This window comes from Apteryx rowi, unplaced genomic scaffold, assembly GCF_003343035.1.
Source record: "Apteryx rowi isolate R43461 unplaced genomic scaffold, aptRow1 scaffold_2, whole genome shotgun sequence".
Taxonomy (NCBI): domain Eukaryota; kingdom Metazoa; phylum Chordata; class Aves; order Apterygiformes; family Apterygidae; genus Apteryx; species Apteryx rowi.
Window position 1 is genome coordinate 401875 of NW_020448307.1, and position 21754 is coordinate 423628.

The 21754-nt window shown below is 42.6% G+C and overlaps 1 protein-coding gene across 1 annotated transcript in view; it reads right to left on the bottom strand.

The window, feature by feature from the left end:
* Positions 1-2924: 2924 nt before the first annotated feature.
* The window catches only part of STK32A (serine/threonine kinase 32A), a 51777-nt gene continuing 32947 nt past the window's right edge, over positions 2925-21754 (bottom strand). The window contains exons 6-12 of the mRNA XM_026063283.1: positions 18099-18188; positions 13985-14082; positions 11807-11923; positions 8029-8154; positions 6765-6893; positions 3951-4015; positions 2925-3244 (exon numbers count right to left, since the gene is read on the bottom strand). Of these exons, the coding sequence (XP_025919068.1) occupies positions 3151-3244; positions 3951-4015; positions 6765-6893; positions 8029-8154; positions 11807-11923; positions 13985-14082; positions 18099-18188 (719 nt within the window). The 3' untranslated portion in view covers positions 2925-3150. The remainder of the gene's footprint in view (positions 3245-3950; positions 4016-6764; positions 6894-8028; positions 8155-11806; positions 11924-13984; positions 14083-18098; positions 18189-21754) is intronic.

Genomic DNA, 21754 nt, shown 5'->3' on the forward strand with positions numbered 1-21754 from the left:
GCGGCAGAGGGGTCCCGGCGGTGCCGCACCTGGGGCAGGGGCACCAGGCAGGGCTCAAGCCGCTGCGGGGCAGGGCAGGCACTCAGGGGTGCGGTGCGCTAGGGCGGCGAGCGCCTCTGCCTCGCGCAGCTCCCGCGGCGGCGGGCAGGAGCAGCCCCCGATAGTACTGCAAGGGTGCGGGGGGGTGGTGGGTGGGGTGGGGGTTTTTTTGTGTCTCCGTTGCCGCAGCAGGACGAGTCTGCCCGGCTGCAGCCGGGGCCGCCCTGCCACCGCCGGGGGCGCCCGTGTGACCCCTGACCTCAGCCGCCACTTCCGGCTGCTGCGTGACCTCCCCCTGACCCCAGCTGCCACTTCTGGCTGCCGCGTGACCTCCCCCTGACCTCGGCCGCCACCGTATGACCTCCCTCTGACCCCAGCCGCCGCTTCCGGCCACCGCATGACCTCCCCTTGACTTCGTCCGCCACTTCCGGCTTCCGCGTGACCTCCCCCTGACCCCAGCCGCCACTTCCGGCTGCCGCCCGTGACCGGGGCTGGTAGCGAGAAGCGCGGACACCCGGAGCCGCTGCCGCCGCCCCGAGCCGGGCGCTCGGTGCTGCGCTGCGCTGCGGACACCTGCCCTGCACCGCGGCTGGACCTCAGCTCCCACCTGAGTTACAGGTGGTGCAGACACAGCCACCGCTGCAGGCACGAGGCGGGGCGCAGCCGCCGCGGGCAGGGCACGTGCGGGAGCGTAGAGAAGCAGCGCGCAGGAGCCTGGCATGCTACTGCCAGCCCGTGGGGAAGGACACGGACCGACCCCCCCCCCCAGTGGAAGTGCTGGACTTCCCCGGCGCGGCCTGTCCGCGCTGTAGGGAGCGCAGCCCCCTCCCGGTGAGGCGGCCGGAGGGGCAGCACRGCCCCTGCAAAGCGCAGGCCGCGGACAGCGCGTGATGCGGCCGAGCCGGGGAGGGGGCAGCTGCAGCAGCCTGGCAGGAAAGCGGTTTGCACAGTGAGGTAATCGGTGAGCTAGAGAGCACTCAGCTATGAGAACAAGGCACGCCGATGAAGTTCCCCTTTCTAATGGGCCACTGAAACAGGCCCAGTCGTCAGACCTCACGTCAGTGTTTATCCTCTCCCCAAAACACTGGGTCTGGCCTCTGCTTGTTAAGCTCTGGACTTGGACTGCCCAGCAGCGCCCACCCCAGAGCAACTGCCCAAATGTGCCGCTGCTCTTCCCCGTCTGGCCTTCAGCGGTCCCACTACCCTGACTCCAGCGATCCCCCTCCCCACCATAATGGGAGAGACCTGAAAGTGACAGACAGCTAACTAAAGAAGTGAACTTTTAGAAGTGAACTATGACTCAGCTGCTCTGCACCAGATTGCTCGCTCTGTGCCAGAGCAGCAATGAAACGCGCTAACAGGACTTTCTGTCCAGTTGCTGCAATGGGCGATAGCCTGACTCGGCTTCGGGCCGGCTCAAGTGGCATTCGCAGGGTGGCGCTTGCTTGGGCACACGAGGCAACCACACACTTCCCAGGGCAAACCGGACAGCCATTGACAGCAGATAAGTGCAAGATGGCGTATTAACATATCAACCTGTCCCAAGCACCTGGGAAGACACCCTGTCTACTGCAGACTATCAATCAGCTGACTTTTTTTTTTTTGGTTCTGTCAGAAAAGGCCCAAATCCATCAAGATGTAGCTCCTGAGGGAGTCTGAAAGTTTAGCTTCTGGCAGGAAAAAAAAGCACATTTAAACTAAGAAGCCAGTAAAGCCCTAGTTGGCTCTAGGCAGTGGAAACACACACTCTGGCTTGCAATGCAAGTGACCTCAGAAATAACACTGGCTGTTGATCTGGGACAGAGCACTGCCTTTGCTGTTGTTTTTATTCAGATTTTTGAGTTCATCAGATTTAGCCAGAGAGAGTGACAGGAAGGCATAGGGGGATATAAAGAACAGCTCTGGGCAAATGGGAGACAAACAGTTCATCACACACACACATATCATATTCCTGAGAATAGGAAAGACGTTGAATAAGGAGGTGAAAAATAAGGTCTGCCAAAGCATTTAAATAACATCATTCCCCACATTACCATAAAAGAGAGATTCTTTGGCCAATCTCAGTCTTGGGCAAGACCCTACCAGGAGCACAGCTCTTGCTGCAAACAGTAGCTGCTTAAATCAGGCCTACAGTCAATGACAGATTATTTTAAAGATACACAACCAAATTTACCTCTGATGTTGGAAGCTGCAACCCCATCAAATTCAATGAGTTGCAGTAGTTTAATGTGATGGGGTTTTCAATGTGACCTGGAAAAGCTTCTGGATTGCTGCATTATCCCCCAGTACGTGGTTGTTATCTCTTCAGTTTCTCATCTGTCCATAGGCTCTGACCACCCACCAAGCCAGTCCTGCTCTATGAGAAATGGAGTACAAGAAACATCATGTAGAGAGGGAGCAGCCAAATGACCAGGAAACCTTTGCTGCCTCTTTCCAGTTAGTGAATCAAATCATTGCTCATCACCACCTCCATGCCCAGACTCGAGAAATGTTAGCAAGAGTCCTTTGCAAGCAAAGGACACCTTTGTCACCGTGCATGGGCCACAAGCCCACAGTTGAGAGCAGCTGCTTCCATCGGGAACAAGCAGTCACACGTCCATGCAAGAGCCCTGACCTCCAAAGAGCCTGGACCCAATGTGCTGCTGCAGACCCATCACCGAGATTGATACTAGCAAAGACAGCTCTACTAACGATGCTCTGTCAACCCTTCTGTTACCACCACTGGCAGTCACCTGACCCTCAGCACCAAAGACTAGGATACAGGCTAGCCACACCTGAAAGGATGAATGCTATTCTTACAGTCTCATCCATTTTCACATGGTCACATTCCTGTCACCAAGAAAGGCAAAAAAAAATAGGATCTGATTCTGACTGACTGTGCAAATTATTGGGGCAACACCCAGGGTGTCTCCCCCACCCGCAGGATCCACCTGCTGCAGGGTGGAAGGAAGAATGAAAGAGCGCCTGAGCTCCTGCCCCAGAAGCCATGTGCTGGGCTCTCTGCAGTGGCCTGCTAGCAGCGGATGATTCTGTTTGCCAAGCTCCACCAATGTGTGTAGGAAGGTGTGCACTAGACCCACAAGGAAGGCTCTGGCAGGGGTTATGCTGGTCTCAGAGGTTATTGTTCTGGCTATCTTCCTTATGTGCAGCTCTGCTTTTTGCCATGGTTATGTTCTCCTGGATTTCATTGTGGTGGTGTCTCACCCTTAAGGAAAGAAAGGAACATTCAAGCTGTAAGGGAAAACGCACACAATGCAAACGCACACTGTTCTCAGGCTGTGTGTGAGCCTTCTGTTTCCCGGCACGTGTGCTACAGCATCTCTTACACGGGATCTGCTCTGAGCCCCCCTCATCACCACTTTCTCCCTGCTGCTTTGGAGCTGCCCCTTCTCAGAGCTCTTTCTGCAGGAACTCAGCAGGCTGTCTCTAGGGAATGGTTACCGGAAGAGGCTCACAAAGAGAAGACCTTATTTCAGCAGGATCATTACAAACCTGGGGCCCAGCTCTGCAACACTGTCTACGCGACTGCAGAAACAGAGTTTCTGTTCTTCCCTAGGTCTCTCAGTCTTGGCACAGGGCCTGTAGCGGATCATAAGACTGGGAGACACTGAAGACCAGCACTTTATCCTGGAATASTGAAGTGGCAGTAAGGGAAGAAATATGCTTTGCTACAGATCCAGAGGCATGAGTTTGCGCCTTATTTCAGAGGGCTGCCACCCCCTGACCCAGGCCTGAGAGAGCTAAGGGCCCAGAGAAGGACAAGAACGATTTACATTGGCAGGTATTTGCTGGGGAGCTGTAGATCTGGTCTCATCATACTACCTTGTGGCTACTGCATGGAATTGGGAAGGTTATCAGATCTGCCTTGTCAATGTGCCAGAGTCAGTCAGTACTTTTATATCAGTACTTACTTTTCTCTGTTGAAAACAATGAAGTCCCTTTGGAGTATCTCTAGGTGCTTTTGAAGATGGCAGGCCTTCCACATTGGAATGGAAAATATAAAAAGATGGGAAAAGAAATGGAATAGATTCACAGTTAACACAAAAAYGATATTTCAAGGACAACTTCAAGGAGATAGAGATATCTTTAGATACAAAATATCTTTAGCGCTGCAAGTTGGGAGAAAGGTATTAGGACTCCCCCTCCTCTCATTTAAAACTGGGATGTATACCTGCTCCAAATTATATGTCTTGTTCCTACAGGAATTTTGCTATTGCAGAAACCCTAAGAACTCTGCAAATGCATAAAACAGTTCACCACAGTGAAGCCTTCCAGGCCTCAGGATGTACCCCTAGATGTCTTTGCACAGTGTACAAGACAATACAGTGCAAACTGATGGAGGCCACAGCAGCAGCAGCTCAAGAGTTATTTCATGCTCTCGCTTGTAGAAAGCCAATATGAAAGAAACAATTCGAGCACAGGTTGCTCTGTTAACTGTGCAGTGAGCTGTACTCCCAAACAGACTCACAGCATGTACAGGGGGATCTTGTCTCAACATCGCAATTTCTCCATCCTGTTACCATTGGAAGGGAAACAACCACATGATCAATCACAACAAGCAGAAACGCCCACGGCAGTTTAGGCAGAATCTGGAGAACAYGAATTCCTATAGTCTACATTATGGGAGAAATTTAAGTTGGCAAAGTGCTAAATAATCAGCTGAATTTCCCCAAGGTTATTAGATTTCTCCATAGTCCCCCAAACTGCAACTGAGTGTTCAGTCTTACATCTTTCTCTCAGAGAAAGAATTTATTTACAGGTACTTTTCAGGAAAAGTAGGAGCAATCTGGAAATGCACACAAAGCTCGTGTGTTTTTGCATCCTCTTTTTGTCTGTATTGGATAAAGAGACAAAAGAGAATTTTGCGTAACACAGGACTGGGAAGTAGGAGATAGATAGGGGCTCCGGTTGTTACTGTTCAACCATCGCGTGCTATGCGCCCTGCAGAACATACCAATGGACACTCTCTTCCCCATGGCGCTTACAGCACAGAATATGACACTGCGCAACAACTGAAAACTACAGACAGCAGGGGAGGAAATGGGAGCTTCGGAAAGAGACTCATGAAGTTTCTTAGCTACATCTCTGCATGCCTGCAAAAATGTTCTAGCCCCAGCTTGGGCTTCCTCCTTGTCCAATGGGGAAAACAAAGGGAGTCTCTGTTAGTGCTGAATGGTGCTTTGGGAGTTTAGGATGCAGTACTGTGGACACGACTATTATTAGCTGTCAGGTCGCAGAGCCCTGGGAAGAGCCTGTCTCATTTCCTGAGCTCAAGGAGCTCTGAGGCCAGGGGGAAGCAAGCAGGAGGCCAGGATCAGCGTCATGTGCGTTCGCCTCAGGCACGGCCCATCAGCAGCCACGGGCACACTGTGTGCAGACAGTGGGGAAAAACAGCCCGGGGCAAATAAAACAATTATGAGGCCTAACTCCTGGTGGAAAGAATGGTTGCGATCATGCTGGCACTGGGCTTCTTTGCCTGAGAGCTAACACTCTGCAGCACCACGAGCCACTGTGAGTACACCCAACGCTTGGGCCCAGCAACACATGCCACCTCTGAAACCTTCATTTGAGCCTACGCTAAAGGGCGACCTCAAAGACGCATGGGTCCTGCACGGTTCACCTGCCACCGCACACACTTCACCGACCGTGACTCACAGCTCACACCCTCGCAGATGCCAGCCTTGTAGACCGCCGCCTAAGGAGTTACAGTCCCCCGTCACATTTAATTCCATCTAGGGACTCCTATCATTTGTTGCTGTCTTACACAGCTCATCTCCTTTGAGCCACTATTTTCAAACACACCTGTGGCAGTAAATAGTACACTTGAGATGTTGCACCTTGATATATTCTGTTACTGGTTAGAAAGAATGTTGAAAAAAATCTTACTGTCTGTCCTGCATGCAAAAATACAGCAGGAAAACCAGGCAAGTTTTTCTTTGTGCTGATGTATGGGAGTCAATCACCAACTGTGATTCAAGGCTGCTTCTGAGTTTGTGAGAACTGGCAGACAAGACATGCTTTACAAACCTCAGGGAATCTTCCCATCTGACAGGAATGAGAACTGAGAAAATATTTACACAGATTCTGCATTCCCCTAACTTCTACTGGGCTACAAAACTGGCCTTTTAGCACTTAAAGTTAAGTTTAGGGATATGTACTCTGGAGGAGAAGGAGGTGAAAGGGAGCAGGGCTGAAGCAAAGAAAGAGGTTTTTCCATTGCGTGAGGAAAGGCAAAAGACATGGGAGAAGACAGGAAGGCTCTGGTGCCAAGAGAGAAGATGGTGTGCTTGTGCTAGGGTATGGAGTGGATGAATACAAGGGCCAAACCACCATCCAGGGTCAAACCCTGAGAGGCCAATCAATCTTTGATGTGAGGTGATTTGACCAACAAGCCTCCTTTGAAAATAAAGACATTTCCAACCCATCTTCTCTTTTCTTTTTTGAATAATTATTCACAAGTCATATTGGCTTCATAAAACCAAACCCACTCTTTGAGGTCTGTCCACTGCACAGAGATGGAACTCAGGCCTCTGACAACATTCTGGTCAGCTGCCACCTGCAGCAGCAAAGGACATGTTGCTTTTATGGGTGTTTGTGTCCAGTGGTAACAAATAAAGATTCAATTTTGTATTTGAAAGAGCTATTACTGAGGTTGTGATAAAATATTTAAGATGTTCAGAAATGCAGCTGACCTTTAAATAACTTTAATAAAGAAATTCTGTCACCTGTGAGGAACTGCTTTTGCTGGTATCTTTCTCCCTTTTAGCCAGGCGCTTTTTTTTCTTATGAAGAGGTTTGGATTCTAGGATCATTTCTTCAAGTTCAAAGGTTGGGTCACAGTTCAGTCTGCCTTTCTAGAGGAAAGAGAAAGGTTGTCTTAACTGATCAATCCCTGTCTTGAAGAGGCTCTCACAAATTGGACAGTGTCTGAGAACTGAATTTTGTAAAAAATATAAGCTAATTACAACCACACACATAGCCAGAACACCTGTTGCTTACATATTTTATCACTTTTATCAGTTCCCCCAGCCAGGAGGACACTGTCAAGGTGTGTTTGCATCATTTTAAAAATTACCTGCTCTTTGGGGGGTTATTGCTTATACTCAACCCACTGGCTGCTTCAAAGTGAAAGCTAGAACAACGTTTCTTGACTGGTGGGCTGTGGGCTTCCAGTGGGCTGCAAAATGTTAGGAGGTAGTACAGTAACCTGCAAAACTGTTTTAAAGCAATACACATGTACACTGACCACAGAGAAAACCAACAGAGAGGAAAATACATACAATCAACAAATGTTCATAGTTTAGCCCACCTTTTGTTTGGCTGTAAGTGAAAAGCAATTAGAGTAAGGCTGCACAGGACGGTCCTTGGATTTTTTTCCAAAAGGGTTATGTTACTTCTGTGCTGGTTTACTCCAATTAAAAAAGGATCAGATACACTGATTTACTGTGTTTGTTCTTTCCCTATGACTTTCTGCATTGTGTCTATGCATGGGCTTGTTAGGGAGAGTCACGCCAGGGATAAACAGTTATCACAGAATGGGTGGTGACCTCCAGGCTGCTAATGAGCCTATGTCTGTTCATTGTTCTTTTTTTTTCATTTGGAGACCTAGTCCTAAACATGGCTGGTCAGAAAGGTGGTTCAGTGCAGGATGGCTCACAAGCACTGTGATCACATATTTCATTTATCATGGCAGGATGGTCAAGAGCATGTAAGATCAATTCTGTATCGAGAAGTTCTGAGAATATTACAGAGTACATCAAGTTTGGGGCAGCCATACTTTGTGGTCACCCCTTATTAGTCTTTATTACAGCACAGAGGAAGTTGAAAATTTTGCCCTTGCTTCTCTTTCTCCTGCAACTTATTTCATCTGATGCTTTTGCAAAAAATGTGTTCCCATTCTGATTTGGTGCAAGGCACAAGGGAAGGCTGCACTATGTAAACAGAGACACTATGACCCACTAAAACTTTTTTAAAATAAAATTGCCTTACTGTGGGAATGAATTCTGGCATTATACTTTTCTGAAGAACAGCATTCCAGTTTACATCCGACAGATATGGAAAGTCCTGGATATCTTTCAGCTGAGAAAAACGCTTCTCAGGATTTGGCTCAAGCAACTGCAATGAGAGTTAAATGAAAGAGGTTAGGAAATGAGACCCGAAAGATAAAATGAGATTAGGTACATACAGACATGTCAGCTGTAAAGTTCCACCAGATAAAAGCTAGGACATAGAAATAACAATCAGATTTTTGAATATATATCTGTCAGCAGTTGCTTTGTAAAATGCACCAATTTTGCCTTTGATAGCTAGATACTGTTTCCTACTGTCCTTATTCAGCAGGTACCCAGGGAATGCTTTAAATACTATGGTAATATTATGTAGTTACAAAGGCAAGGGAGAAAGTTCTCAAGGACAGCTTTGTGTATCATTTATTATTGGGGGTAAGTCTGAGGCCTGTGTAGTTTTCAGTTTCTAGAATTTGGGCTAGACTAAGTTTGGCTAYGCACCACACATGTGAGAAGAGTAAACGGAGGAAGAAACAGGGCCATGACTTTTCCTGCTCTAACCTATCAGCAGTTGGTGGGGACCATTGCCATTTGTCTCTAGCGTAGGCTGGTGGCAAACAACTCYTTGTTTTCAGAGCAGGAAGGGAAAGGGGAGACATCTCAGAAACACCTCTCTGATCACAGTGCTTCTTGGTTCGGTGCAAAGTCTGTGTTGCACCTTTTTGCCAAAGATGAAATGCTCTAGCGCTTCCTTACGTTGCTGCCCTAACTCTTCTCAATCTTCCTTCATTATCTTTCAGTCCAGTTTCCACCCTGGGTGCTCTTCACTGGTTCATGTGCCTGGACAGGCAGTCCTACCCTTACCCTCCCTGACAGTTCAGAGAGTTGAAGCAATATCGCTACAGACCCAAGAGAGCACTGGCCTGTAGCAAAGGGAAAAGTTCTCCTTAACTGGGAGAAATACCCAACTCTGTCCCACCAGGTTGCATTCAGGAAAGTGGCCTTATTTGTTCAGTGCACTTGCCTTTGGAATTCTCTTCTGCTGTCAGAGCCGGAGCAGTTTAGCTGGCGCTGGCCCAAAGCTCAGAGCAGAGACCTCAGCGCAGTTTCATCCTGCTTATCACAGAGTCCAGTGTTTGGCACACACACTGCAGTGTAAGAGCCAAGGTACTCTCGCAGCTAACGGCTTCTTCCACTGGGATGCTTACTTGGCCACAACCAGAGAAGACAACAATCCAGCGAGTTCTTTCTTATTAGTAAGGTAAGCACAGTGCTAAGAAGGATGACATCAGCCAGCCCAGAGTGTGAGCAATCATCCAAGTGCTCCGTTTTAACAAGTCCTTTTCTTTTTCCAAGGGGACTTTGCAGAGTCTGTTTAATTTGTCCTGTGTACTTTCTCACTTACCCAGTTTAAATAACATCCTAGCAGGAATAGATTTATTGTCTTTGATATCTGGAGCAATTTTACCCTCCGTACCGTTGTATTACCAAGGGATATATATGTGCTTGGCTCTTCTTTTTTTAAAGTATTGTACTTATCCTGTCTCCAGTACAACCAAGAGATTAGCACCAGCAACTAAATGACTTTTTATCTGTGGTGAAATGTAAGTTACCTCTGAGAGGGAAACAGGCTGTTAAAAGCTGGTAAACAATAAATGCCATGAACAACAAAAAAAAGCCACTCTAATTATTCTGAAAGCTATTCAAATGCTACTTGTCTACCAAAAACAATGGTGGAAGCTCCACAGAACACAGCTCCAGGAAATAAAGCATACTTAACAATCCTACGTTAATACAGGGCATTTTGAAAGGCTATGTCTCTTCTATTGCTCTAGCTAAGATTCCCTTCACCAGGGTACATAAGTGACTCACAATCTTTACATCTATTTATTCTTATTTTTATGAATAGCTTTTATTCCCATTTTAGGAACAGAAGATGAGGCACAGTGATATTAAACAATTTGCCCAAGGTTAGAAAAGGCATTTGTTAGAGAATGAGGAATTAAACTCTTGCCTTTGAATTCCCAATTTAATGTGTATCAGTAAACCATCCTGGTTTTCTAACTCCAGTAATGGAATATTCATATCCATAACTCCAGTGTGAAATAATGAAAATCATACTGCTTATTTTCAGCATTTTTTATTAATGCTGCAGGAATAGCTCATGTGGAAGGAAATGACTGAGTTTTGTTGCTAAAGTTCTAGGATTCAACACTGCATAAACTCCTAAGAGTATGCTCTCCAAAATTCTAGCAGGAGAAACAGACAATCCCCACCTTCCTGAATACAGTCAATAAGGTGACCACTTCAACCCTGTTTAGTTTTAGTGCTTGTAGCTRGGATGTGAACAGCAGCAGTACATACTAAGAAGCAAAAACTGCRCCATCAGGGTGCTTGAGATGGAGTGACTGAATGATAACATCACTCAATTTGTTTTTTCTCCTGAYTGATCTCTGTGTTTTAAGTCCTAACATGAGTGATGTGGGTCTGCTATGAATCATCATTTGCTTTAAACCTTAATAAATAGGAAAATTCACAGGATGTATTTGAGCCAGGACAAAACCCCAGTTTGCCTCATATATAATACATATGGCTGTTAAACCAGATGAAAAGGGGCACTTGGAAATTTAAATAATTGTGACACTGCATTATTAATTCACAAGGCAGCCTGTATGGCTTGCAGCATGTTGTGGTTCAGGAAAAAGCTTTCAACAAACAAAAAAATAAACAACAACAGAGACAGCATCTGTGGTAAAAATCCCTATATTACTGTTAGGCTTAATGAAATTCCAGCTCCATTTAATTTTAAGTAAATAGGGATAGTCTTCAATTTTCTGCTTGGAAAATACACTGTGTTTCTGTTTCAGCAAAGAATTGATGTGACATTTTCATTAGAAAATTTGAGAGTATTTTATTAGTATGGATAGAAATAATTATATGTACTACTCAGAACAAAAACATATGAAAGAAATATTAAGCACTATTTTTTACTTATATTTCTTTGAAAATTTGAAAACTATTTAAATAATTTCCAAAATTTGCAAAATCAGGTGCTGTTAAGCAGGGGACAATATTCCAACTTTGTTGCCATTGGGTGTATACAGTGTTTGACATTGTCAAGCAATAGTTTTTTTATTGAAGATATGACTTCACTATGAACATGGTTTTAGTATCAAAATGATTCCAATAATGATTTTGAAGCAATTTTGACAACAACAGTTTTTTTAAAAAACTAATTACAGTGGTGCAAAATATTCTTGGCAACAAAGAATTTCAATAGTATCAGCATTTTTTTGCAAAACATTTAATTAGGGGGAAGAACAGTTTTTCTTCTCTCAAATCAAAATTTTTATGTATTTTTTTCCCCCAGATTCATTTAGATATATATCAATATTCAGTTCCAAGCTGTATCATTTCAGAGAGACAAAGTTACAGGAGAAGCTCTGGAAACAAACACTGCATATACCCTTAGCAGAGATGCATTAGCAGCAACCTTGTTTGACAATGCAAACTTCACCACTATTAGTCCAAGAAGCAGTACCATTAGTTGATTATATTAGTCCAGGTATAACATAAAAAGCTAGATATTTATCTAGCATCTGAAGGTTGCTAACACTAGATCTGGACACAATTTGCAATGAATTCCCATAACTTACTACAAAGGTCATAAAGCACAATGGAAAGACTCAACTGGTTTCAGCAGGCTCCCAGATATAATATATCCCTTTTCCTAAGCTATCCAGTTCCACAGCTGCCCTCACCTTTTTGATCAGTGACACCATTTCTTTGGACCAAGCAGCAGGGTACATTACTGTAGCTGTCCTGAACACATGAGCAATTTCATTTGTCGAAGTGTTGGAGCGAATATGGTATGGCCTCTGTGAAAAATACAACATGGAAAGCATTTTAATATCTGTTTGTTTTTTTTTTTTAAACACCTTAGGAAATCTTTTTAGGCAAGACATCTCCAAACAAAGTCTCTTTGTACATTCCTCAAACCTCCCACTGCTGTTCTAGATCRAACCATTGAAAGTCTGTCACTGTGGGATCTTAAATCAGTTGAAATAAACAGAATACTACAAAAGAATATAATAACGTCAGCAAGAACAACAGAAATAACCAGACATTTAAACAGCATGATATATAGGAGGCAAAAACAAAGGTTAGAGTTATTAAGCAGCATGTGTTTTCTTGGCCTAGCCAATATTTGTATCTTAAAGGGATATCAAAAAGGATTTTATATATAGTGTTGTGGTCAGAACATTCCCAATATTCCCTGTAAAAAGTGTGGATGTTTTCAGTTCTTTATTCATGTTGGAGATGTCACAAGTAGAAAGGAGCAGGATTTCTCCCTTCTTTCCTTTGGAAAGGTGACCACTACAGGGAAAAAAAAATAAAAAAATCAAATCATATGAAAAATAATGCCCCAAGAAAGGTGAATGAACAGAATTCCCAAGTATAACATTGAGCTGCAGAGTGACCCTTCATTTCTGTCCAGAGATCYAGTTTCATGGCAAACAAATCTGAACTGTGTCTGAAGACTATCTGGTTACATATTCCAGGTGAAATGGAGTCAGGCCATCCCTGGCATAAGTTCAGGTTTATTTAGGGTAATAAATCTAAAATTATGTGCCTAGACAAGGAAAGTACACCAATTTGTTACTATGTAGGTAAACAGTCACCTCTGCTTTTAACTTCTAAATAGAGCAATATCACAGCTTTACTTAAGAGAATTTGCAATGGATAGTGTTTCCATTTTGAAAGATTTTTGATTCCCAGATTTTTACAGTATTTATGGGGTTTTATACTTTTACAAAATAATAGTTACAAACTGTGATATGAAGTCAGATGCATTGTGTTTAATATGTACAGACACTAGATGGAACTCAAGGTTTCCTTTCACTTCCCCCATAAGGTGACCACCACTAATGCTACCATCTTATCATGGCTGTGCCATGATGCTTGAATATATAACAGCATTCTACCCTCACATTTGAAAATAACACCATCAAGTCAAAAGTCAATGCGATGAACAGTCCTGCAATTCATTGAACTTTCAGAACAGAATATTCAAATATTATATTAATATTTTTATGATGGACACATGGCTTCAGTCACCCAACACTTAAGACAGCCATGCCCTCTTAACTTGTCTGAACTTGATCACTCACAATTTGAGATACTGTTCACTGTTCCTTAAAATATATTTATCAAAATGATTTTTTTAGGCATTCTGCAAGGACTGATTATAGAGTTCCTTACAAATATGTTTTGCACACTCTTACTGAAAGAGGAGGTTTTCTAGCCTCACAAGGTGTTAAAACACTCTTTTGCTTAGAAGAATATAATTTAAATAATTTTATCTATGTCTTTTACGAAACACTTCCAAAACATCTAATCACCAATCCACAAGGCCCCCAACTTTAACTGAGTTAGAAGCAGAACATCAACATGACAGGACATGAATTGTGCTGTATTAATAATTCACACGTTGTGGTTTACTTTTGCTCAACCTGCTCGATCTTACTGCAATGGTAATATGATTTTATTTGCAAGTTCTCTTTTTTCTTGCAGGATGGGAGCTCAGAGTAAATTACATTACAGTCCAGACTCCATGAATTCTCATTCATTAAGTAGATGGCTCAGTTTCCATTGCCCAGCTTATGTCAACTGACAGGCCCTTGGACACAGTGAGGAATTGTCCTGATGAGTTGCTCTATATTGCAGTGGTTTCTTTTGGAGCTCTTAGATGTGATCCATAAGGACTCTGATGAAGATTTGGTTTCTACTGCCTATGTTGTAATAAACCTTAAAGCCTTGAATTTGGCTCAGGCCTTTCATCCCTGTTGTAAGGTGTTAATCTTTCCAGTACAGTGTTTAAAGAGAGAGAGACAGACAGACAGACAGATAGGCAATGACAACTGCTGCATGGTACATACCCGGGTTCTAAGCAGCTCGTAGGCAGTGATTCCTAATGACCACCAGTCAACAGCAAAGGAATAGCCAATAGGTTTTGTGGAGTTAAACATTTCAGGTGCTGTGAAATACAGAAAAAAAAGTAGTTTGCCTTACTGCAATCTCAAGAGGAAATCAGCAACACAGAATGTTTGCTCCAGTGATGCAGAAAGCATCCMTAATCATTCTGCCAAAGACACAAATTGATCATTTCTTTTTCTTCCTCAAAACAATGGTATATGGTTGGTAGATTGGTCTTATACCAAAATACCACTGAGGCGGACAAGAATTGGAACTCATGGGTTTCCTTGCAACAATTCATTTTTTGATCTTTGTCAAGTTCTTTAACTGTTGTCTCAATCTTGTAATGCAGAATAATTCAATACTGAGGTACCTCAGAGTGGCAGTGGAAGGCTAAATGTTAATGCATATAAAACACCCTGATGCCACAACAGAACAAATGCTGTGCAATGTATTATTGCTACTCCCTGCAGCTAAATAGGAACACCTGTTGATGTCACGTCCTGCTAAATGCTATATTCCGGTGTGGAGCCAGCATCTGACACAGTTCACAGCATGCCAGTTTAACCCAGATATTTGCCTGCACTGGAAACAACCACACTTTGATATCTGACCCTGCTGACTAACTAAACATACAATTACTATGGTATGAAGCATCTTCTATTGTGTTAAAATCCAAACAAGCATTTCAGCTCCTCTGCACTTTGCTTTCCGCACCTCTGAAATGGGACTGACAATAATTTCTAACCCTAATGGACTGTTGCAAGACTTAATGTGTGTAAATGATGGGATGGCCTTGAGTAACAGGTGTGCTATCACCATTGTAACTTAAATGCTGAATGTCCTATCAATACAATCCAATTCATTTGGATTACAAAATGGTTTATATAATAACTATATAACCACTAAGAGGTTCACTGGACCCCATTAATTTTTGTGTTGTATAAAGAACTAAGAACTCCATCTGTTCTGGTGCAGAATTATTTCTACATTGCTGTACTCCCATTCCTGGGTTATCTGAGAGCCTCACAATTCCTAACATGTATTTCTTCTCAATATTTCTCTCCCCCCAAGCAAGAAAAGAATACTACCTTTTGCTGACACAGGACTTGCCTGTTATYTCATAGTAAATGTGCTTCAGAATAACACCCTAATTCACTAAATCTAGACCTAAACTTGGCCTGAATATCTTCTCATTTCCCTCAGAAAGCTTCTCTACTCTTCAACTAGAGCTCAATAGATTTTCTTCTTTGAAAGCTGTTCCCTTCCCACTCATATCTCTTTGCTCATATTTAAAGTCTTTCAATCTGGCAGAAACTAAGTACAGCCTCACACAATGAATGAAAGCAGCTCTTTAGAAACATTAATATGCAGTGTAAACATGGACATAGTGCCAACTACACCCTTGGCAAGAAAAAGCAAGTTTTAACTGAACCAAGCCTGAAAATCACAGCTTTTTAAGGAGGAAATTACCAGACTAGCAGGAAGTGGGTAGAGGCATAGACTGAAATGCTCTTTCTCCTTCTTCGCCAATAAATTTCTCCTTTGAGATTAAAGAAGAAAATTACTGTAGGATTATTTTGTGATATGGAAAGCAAGAATTGTTCTAAAAAAACTCACAAAACAGGAAGCAATGCTTTTGTTTTGTGTGTATTTTCCTTTTTAAAAGGATTGTGCCAGGTGATGCAAAGGTGAAAGGTCAATTTTGTTATTCTGATAAAAAGGAGACTCCTAATAGGAGAAGGGTTATTTGCAAGAGGATTGGGATAAGCTACAGCTGTGTGGAGATTTTTTTTTTTTAAGGTCTTATGAAAGTAGGGTGGGTTGTTTTGTGTTAGCTGTACAGAAATGCTATTGAGTGTTTTTGCTTCATTTAAGAAAGTCAAATTTATGGCTTATCTAATACAAAGACTCTCTGTGTAGTGTTTGCATAATGGTTCTTTTAGTATTAGCTCAAGATGTTTCTTTCTGATYCATTTCCTGCATGTTCCAGGCTGGATTTCTTCCAGGTATGTTAATGTTATTCTGATGTATGTTTATTGACTGTGCTTGAAAGATAGGTATCAGGCAGGTCTCTACCTGCCTGACTACTTCATTGACCTAGCCAGTAAATGGGCATAAGTAAATTTTCTGCACTGTTCTTCTAAAGGGGGGGGGGAAATAAAAAGCTAAAAATTTTGAGTAGTAGGGAAACAATGTCTTCATGGGGAGCAAGCCCTGTGTGTCTTCCTTCCTCGTGTGTATGCTGACTTGCTTGTGTGTACAGGGTACAGAACACTTGGGAGTAACAAAAGCAGTCTCATTAATAAAAATTGGGAACACACTTTTTGCAGAGAGGGCACTAAAGATTTCTGTATTTTGCTGGTATGACATGGGGTATTGCAATAAAAATCTCACTCTAGAAAGTCGCCTTAAGAACAAGCAAGAAACTCTACTGTGGTATAGAGACAGCTTAGTAACAGCACGACAGAAAACTTCTCCTAACCTCCAGGGGCTTGAAAAATTGAATCTGACTCAATTGAATAAATAGATTTCAGCCTATGCTTCCTCTGTAGAGTACCAAGTAGAGTTATCATTACAAATCCCTTCTACACTCCTCTAGGGAATCAGGACAGCAAACTTGGTCCATCATACTTGAAAACTCTGTGCTTCCACCTGACTCAAGGCTGCAGTAGGGCTGATCCACCTACTCCTGAGTCACTTTGCCCTAGGAGAACATAACCCATGTGCACTCCTACTGTTGCCTGGCATGTTTTGCTGCCTGGGACCTGCCCCATGACATTGCCTGGAAGGAAAAAAAAGACTTCCTAACAACTGCATTTCTTGTGAATCAAAGAAGGGGAAAGGGACAGTATGTAACCATAGCAACCAGCCCTGCTACTTAGCACAGTAGAAACCTGGAAGCTTGTACCACATTTTCATAGAAAGAACATTGTGCTCCATGCACAGCAGTGCAGAAGGTCACTGTGCAAATGTGTTGAGTACTGGGGAAGTGATTGTGCCCAGCACTCCAGAGCCTGTGTGCGCTTTTTTCTTCTGTGCATCTGAGTTTCTAGGGCTACATATGGCTTGTTTTCACTTGTTGGTAGAAATAGCCAAATCTATTAATATCAACAACATAGATACAATAAGAGGGAATTTCAAAAAGACTGAAAAATAGGCTCAGAATTTATCTTCCAGTTGTGGTGGTAACTTCTGCACCAACTGTGTACCCTTTGTATTGGAAACGTGCACTCAACATCATTGCATTCTGCAGCCCCACAGCTGCCCTTGCTCTTCTTGTCCTGCTATTTGGAAGACAGGATGTTGTACTCAGTGCTAGAGATCAGAGCTAAAGTCTAAGGTGGCTCTTGCTTATGTGGATCTTGTGTATCAATGTGACACTGGCTGGCAGAGCTGTTCTTGACTGTGTTAGCATGACATCAGAATCTGAGCTCTTCTCTACCATGCTAAGTGGTTTCTGCAGCTCATGAAAATACCAAGTTTTAAGTCCACTCACTTGGCCTAAATAGAGTAATACTAGTTTTTAAAGCAGCCAGTTTATATAAAAATACAAACTCTGAGCTAGTGATGCAACACTAAGACTTGTGCTAGTTTAGTAGAGGACCAAATACAAGCATCTGTGCTCTGATTCCTTCTCAACATAAGGTAGTAAGAGCACTGCTTACATCACTGTTACATGGCTTTACTGCTGCTCGTGAAATGCTCTGAGATCTGAAGGGTGTAACTATCTTATTTTATAATCCAAAGCAAGCTGTACAGTATGGCATAATGTCACTAAAAGTGTTTGAAGTAGGCTTCCTTTGTTCTACTGTGTGAAATCAGTACATGGACACAAATTTTTCAACTGCATTAGAGTATTACTAGAGGGGGATTCCTCTCCAGAATCTTCCTTTCCCTCGCTTCCCTTCCCTTTCTCATTTTAAACAAATGTATGCATTTTGTTACATGCAGGAACAAGAGAGCTCAAACTCTCATCAAATCTCTATCTCTGTTACTCTCTCTATCCCTGCACAGCCCTCAAATCAAGCCCATAAAACAGCAATTCAAATATCTGTAATCTTTATCAGTTCTTACCCATATATGGCTTTGTGCCAGCAATTGTGGTGACTTGTATTTCTTTAGTCAGCATTGTGGCAATATTGAAATCAGTGATGTGCACGTGTCCTGAAAGAGAGAGGTTAATGAGTAACTGAATTTGCTTTAATTTCATACTAGAAATAGCCTTGAATCAGAAACTTAAAATATTCTATGGAAAGATTTTCCAGGAAAAAAATTTCTGGGAGAACTGATGGGTAATAGTTTACCTTGTAGGCTGCTTACAGATGTATCTTCTCCAAGTAGTACTTAATGAACATCACTCTGACTGTTTCCAAATTTTGAATGGGGGGAGAGGAAGATAACTGAATTTTTTTTCCTTTGAAAAAAAATCCACTATATTTAATATTTAAAAATATTCCCTAATATTTTTAAGCAATAAGTATTTGAACTCTTAGTCTWCTTAATATCTTGGTCTCTTACGCTCTCATGAATTCAATACTTTTGATGTCRGTCTAAAAGGATATACCACGAAATGGTCTATTTTTGATGAAAGCCATTCTGATGGGGAATTCCCAACCAGCCTCATTTATTTCTATCTTGAGTTTCATTTCAGTGCTGCTGAGAGACCTTCCTAAGCTCAGACCATAACTTGTTTTAGCATTGTAAGTGGTTTGAAGATGAGAAGGGGAAGGGCAGTTTTATAGACAGTATATAGCACATTCATAACCTCCTTTCAGTGATCAGTTCGGAGTTTAAGAATCAAAATCCTTTTCTGCTCATAAAAGTAAGACTCACGCTTCTGACTTTTGATGACTGACTAATAGAAATAGCTGATTGCGGCAGTCYGGAAAATAAGGCTTCTTTCAGACAAACTTAGATTATGGTTTTGCACAACACTTAGCATAATACTACTTTGGTCTGTGAAAGGACATGGAAGTACTAGCACAGTAGCTAACAATGCTAACTATGAAAAAATATCTTAAACATCATCTATTTACTCCTTTGTTGGGAAAGGGGATTACAGCATAATGTGGAAATGCCGAGGTGAGAAACAGAAACTTTGGGTTTCTGGCTGATAGCATTTCTATGCTGTGTACTGCACAAAAGTACACAGTACCCAYCTGTTGGTAAAGAGAACTTTTAACCAGGTGTTAATCTGCTGTACACATAAGAGGATGACTGGCATAAAGGGGTAGAGATATGCAGTCTGGATGTAACTCCAGAAGAGAAACAGTGGCTGGAGAAAAGAAGCAGAAGGAAATATTACAGAACTATAGGAAAATGAGTGTTCTCATTTAATTATAGTTTGTCAATGTAAATTCACTAATGTTGATGTTTTAGTAACTGTCTATAACATAGACATCGCCTTAGAAAAAGAGCCTTTAAGAATCAGMTTATGTTGTTTAAAAAGCCCAGTCATCCCACTAGACTGAATCAGAGACCTTCTTGAGAACATCCCACACAAGAGACTACTGTTCATACAAGGAGAGAATCTGCATGTTAGAAATGGCTCGGTAACGATTCTGAGACCCTGGAAACTTGGTGAACAGCAGGTGCTCAAACTTGTTGCTCAGAAATGGGAGGAACTGCAAATGTGAAATGGATCACATTAGTAGCAGCACTATCACATAAGACTGCTACAATATATTCTGTGTTTTCTTCTTCAAGGCTGCTCTAAATCTGAAGCTACTGCAGAACATGGTAGCCTGTTCCTCACATTTCCAATCGGAAGCATGTTTTACTGTGGATTTACTAGCGCCTTTCTAAAGCACAGCTTTGGAAGACTTTAGCTTTTCTAAAGATGAATTATAAAGATACTAGCTGAACATCACCTATTCTGCAGGACCTAGCTGACCTAGCATCACCCTCTTGAAAAGTCAAATAAGGCATCCTGCAAGAGAATACTTAATGCAAGGCTGCTGTTGCAGTGATGCCATTTTYCACCTGTCTAATGGTGGCTCCAGTCACAAGTGAACTTATTCCAATGGTGTTTGTTTTCAAGAGGATTTTTCAGTCTTACCAAGTATGCTTAGCACTGGCTTTCTACCTGCTTGCCATTTGGTAATCTCATGCGCTAAACACTTCTCTCCATTTTCTCCTCAGAGGATGTCTTTAGAATGGAACAAAATCTTTGCTTAGTAGCAAGCAAAAGAGTAGCACAAGAAATTCAAACATGAAAATGCTCTTGTGGGGTAAGGATGGTTTCTGCTCTCACTGCTACAGCATGAACAACTGCTGCCTGCAAACTGGGAAGGAAGTAAAAGGAGTGGATGTGACTTTTCAGGGATGAGAAAGCAAATGCTTCCACCCAGCTCTTGTCCTATCTCCTGTCTTTGTCTCTTTCTCCCTCTTTTTTTTTTTTCCTCCCACAAGTGCTTAATTTATTTCTGCTTATTCACTCAAATCAGTGAGCTGACCAATCATGTACAGGTAATCAACACAAAGCTGACTTCACTGAAGTGATTTTCTCTTTTTGAACCTTTTGGATTAGTTCAGCCTTATTTTTCTGATTAAATGCTAGCAAGTCATTGTTTCTCCCTGAGCTCATGCACTTTCTCTTAAGGCACTGAATTCACTCATCCTTGACAGCGTTGGACTTATCAAAACCATCAGATGTTTGGTATGTTGTGTTCTGCAGACTCATCACCCTCCTCTGCAATAACAGAGGGCAGCTGAATTGCTATCATTTCCTCTAACTGCAGAGATCAAATCAAACTGGTCTCTACCAAAGGAGATACTATGAGAATGCTTCCCTGAGTCATTAGCTTCAACAGCTAGAAATTCACTGCTGCTGTATTTCATGATTAAAGCAGACTAAGATCACCTTTATATATGGCTAAGAGAGGATGCTTTGTTAATGAACTCCTGTTGTCTTGTTTGGATGCTATGAAAGATTTAAGCAGAACTCTAAAATCCTGCCCAAGTATTTATGGTGTGAGAAGAGTGATTTAAGTTTGCCTGCTGAAAATATCTATGCTAGGCAAATCCAGGGAACAAAAATAGAGCTTCTGATTTTCCCCAAAATGATTATCATGTCCATGTTCCTGCCTGCATCTCTTCAAAGATAAGTGTGTACACAGTATGTAAAGGACAGAAGCCCCCTCTCTTTTCCCCACCCCCTCTTCCTGCATTAGCCCATTGTCAGTGTGCAAAATACAGCCTGGATCATGAGCAAAGTCAAAGGAAGGAGCCCTGTACCTGCATATCCCCTATGCATCCAAACCACTATGTCCTATGGCTGAGAAGGATGGAGGTAGGCATATTTACAGTTCCTCTAGAGACATACCAGGAGGAGGATCAGAATTCAGTCAGAACCAGTAGAATTTGGCCTGTCATACTTTATACAAATCTGGGCATATTCAGTGTTTGGGGTGTAAATTTTGGGGGACAAGGATCATCTCTGTTAGGCACTGGACTCATTAGCACTGAGCCATGGTCAATACACCTCCAGACACTGTTGCCACCCACACAAACTAGGCAGAGAGATGACTGCTGTTCTGAAGAGTGTCCGAGCAGAATGTCTTTGGATCATGTCTCAACCATTTAACTTTCATCTCCATATCAGGAGCTGGCAAAGATGAATAAATGCTTCACCCCCTCTTCATAAAGTTATCATCTAGCTTTTCAGCCATTTCATATTCTATTATCAATTAGCAATTTCATTATTCCCTGCCTCAGGCTGGGAAAAAGGC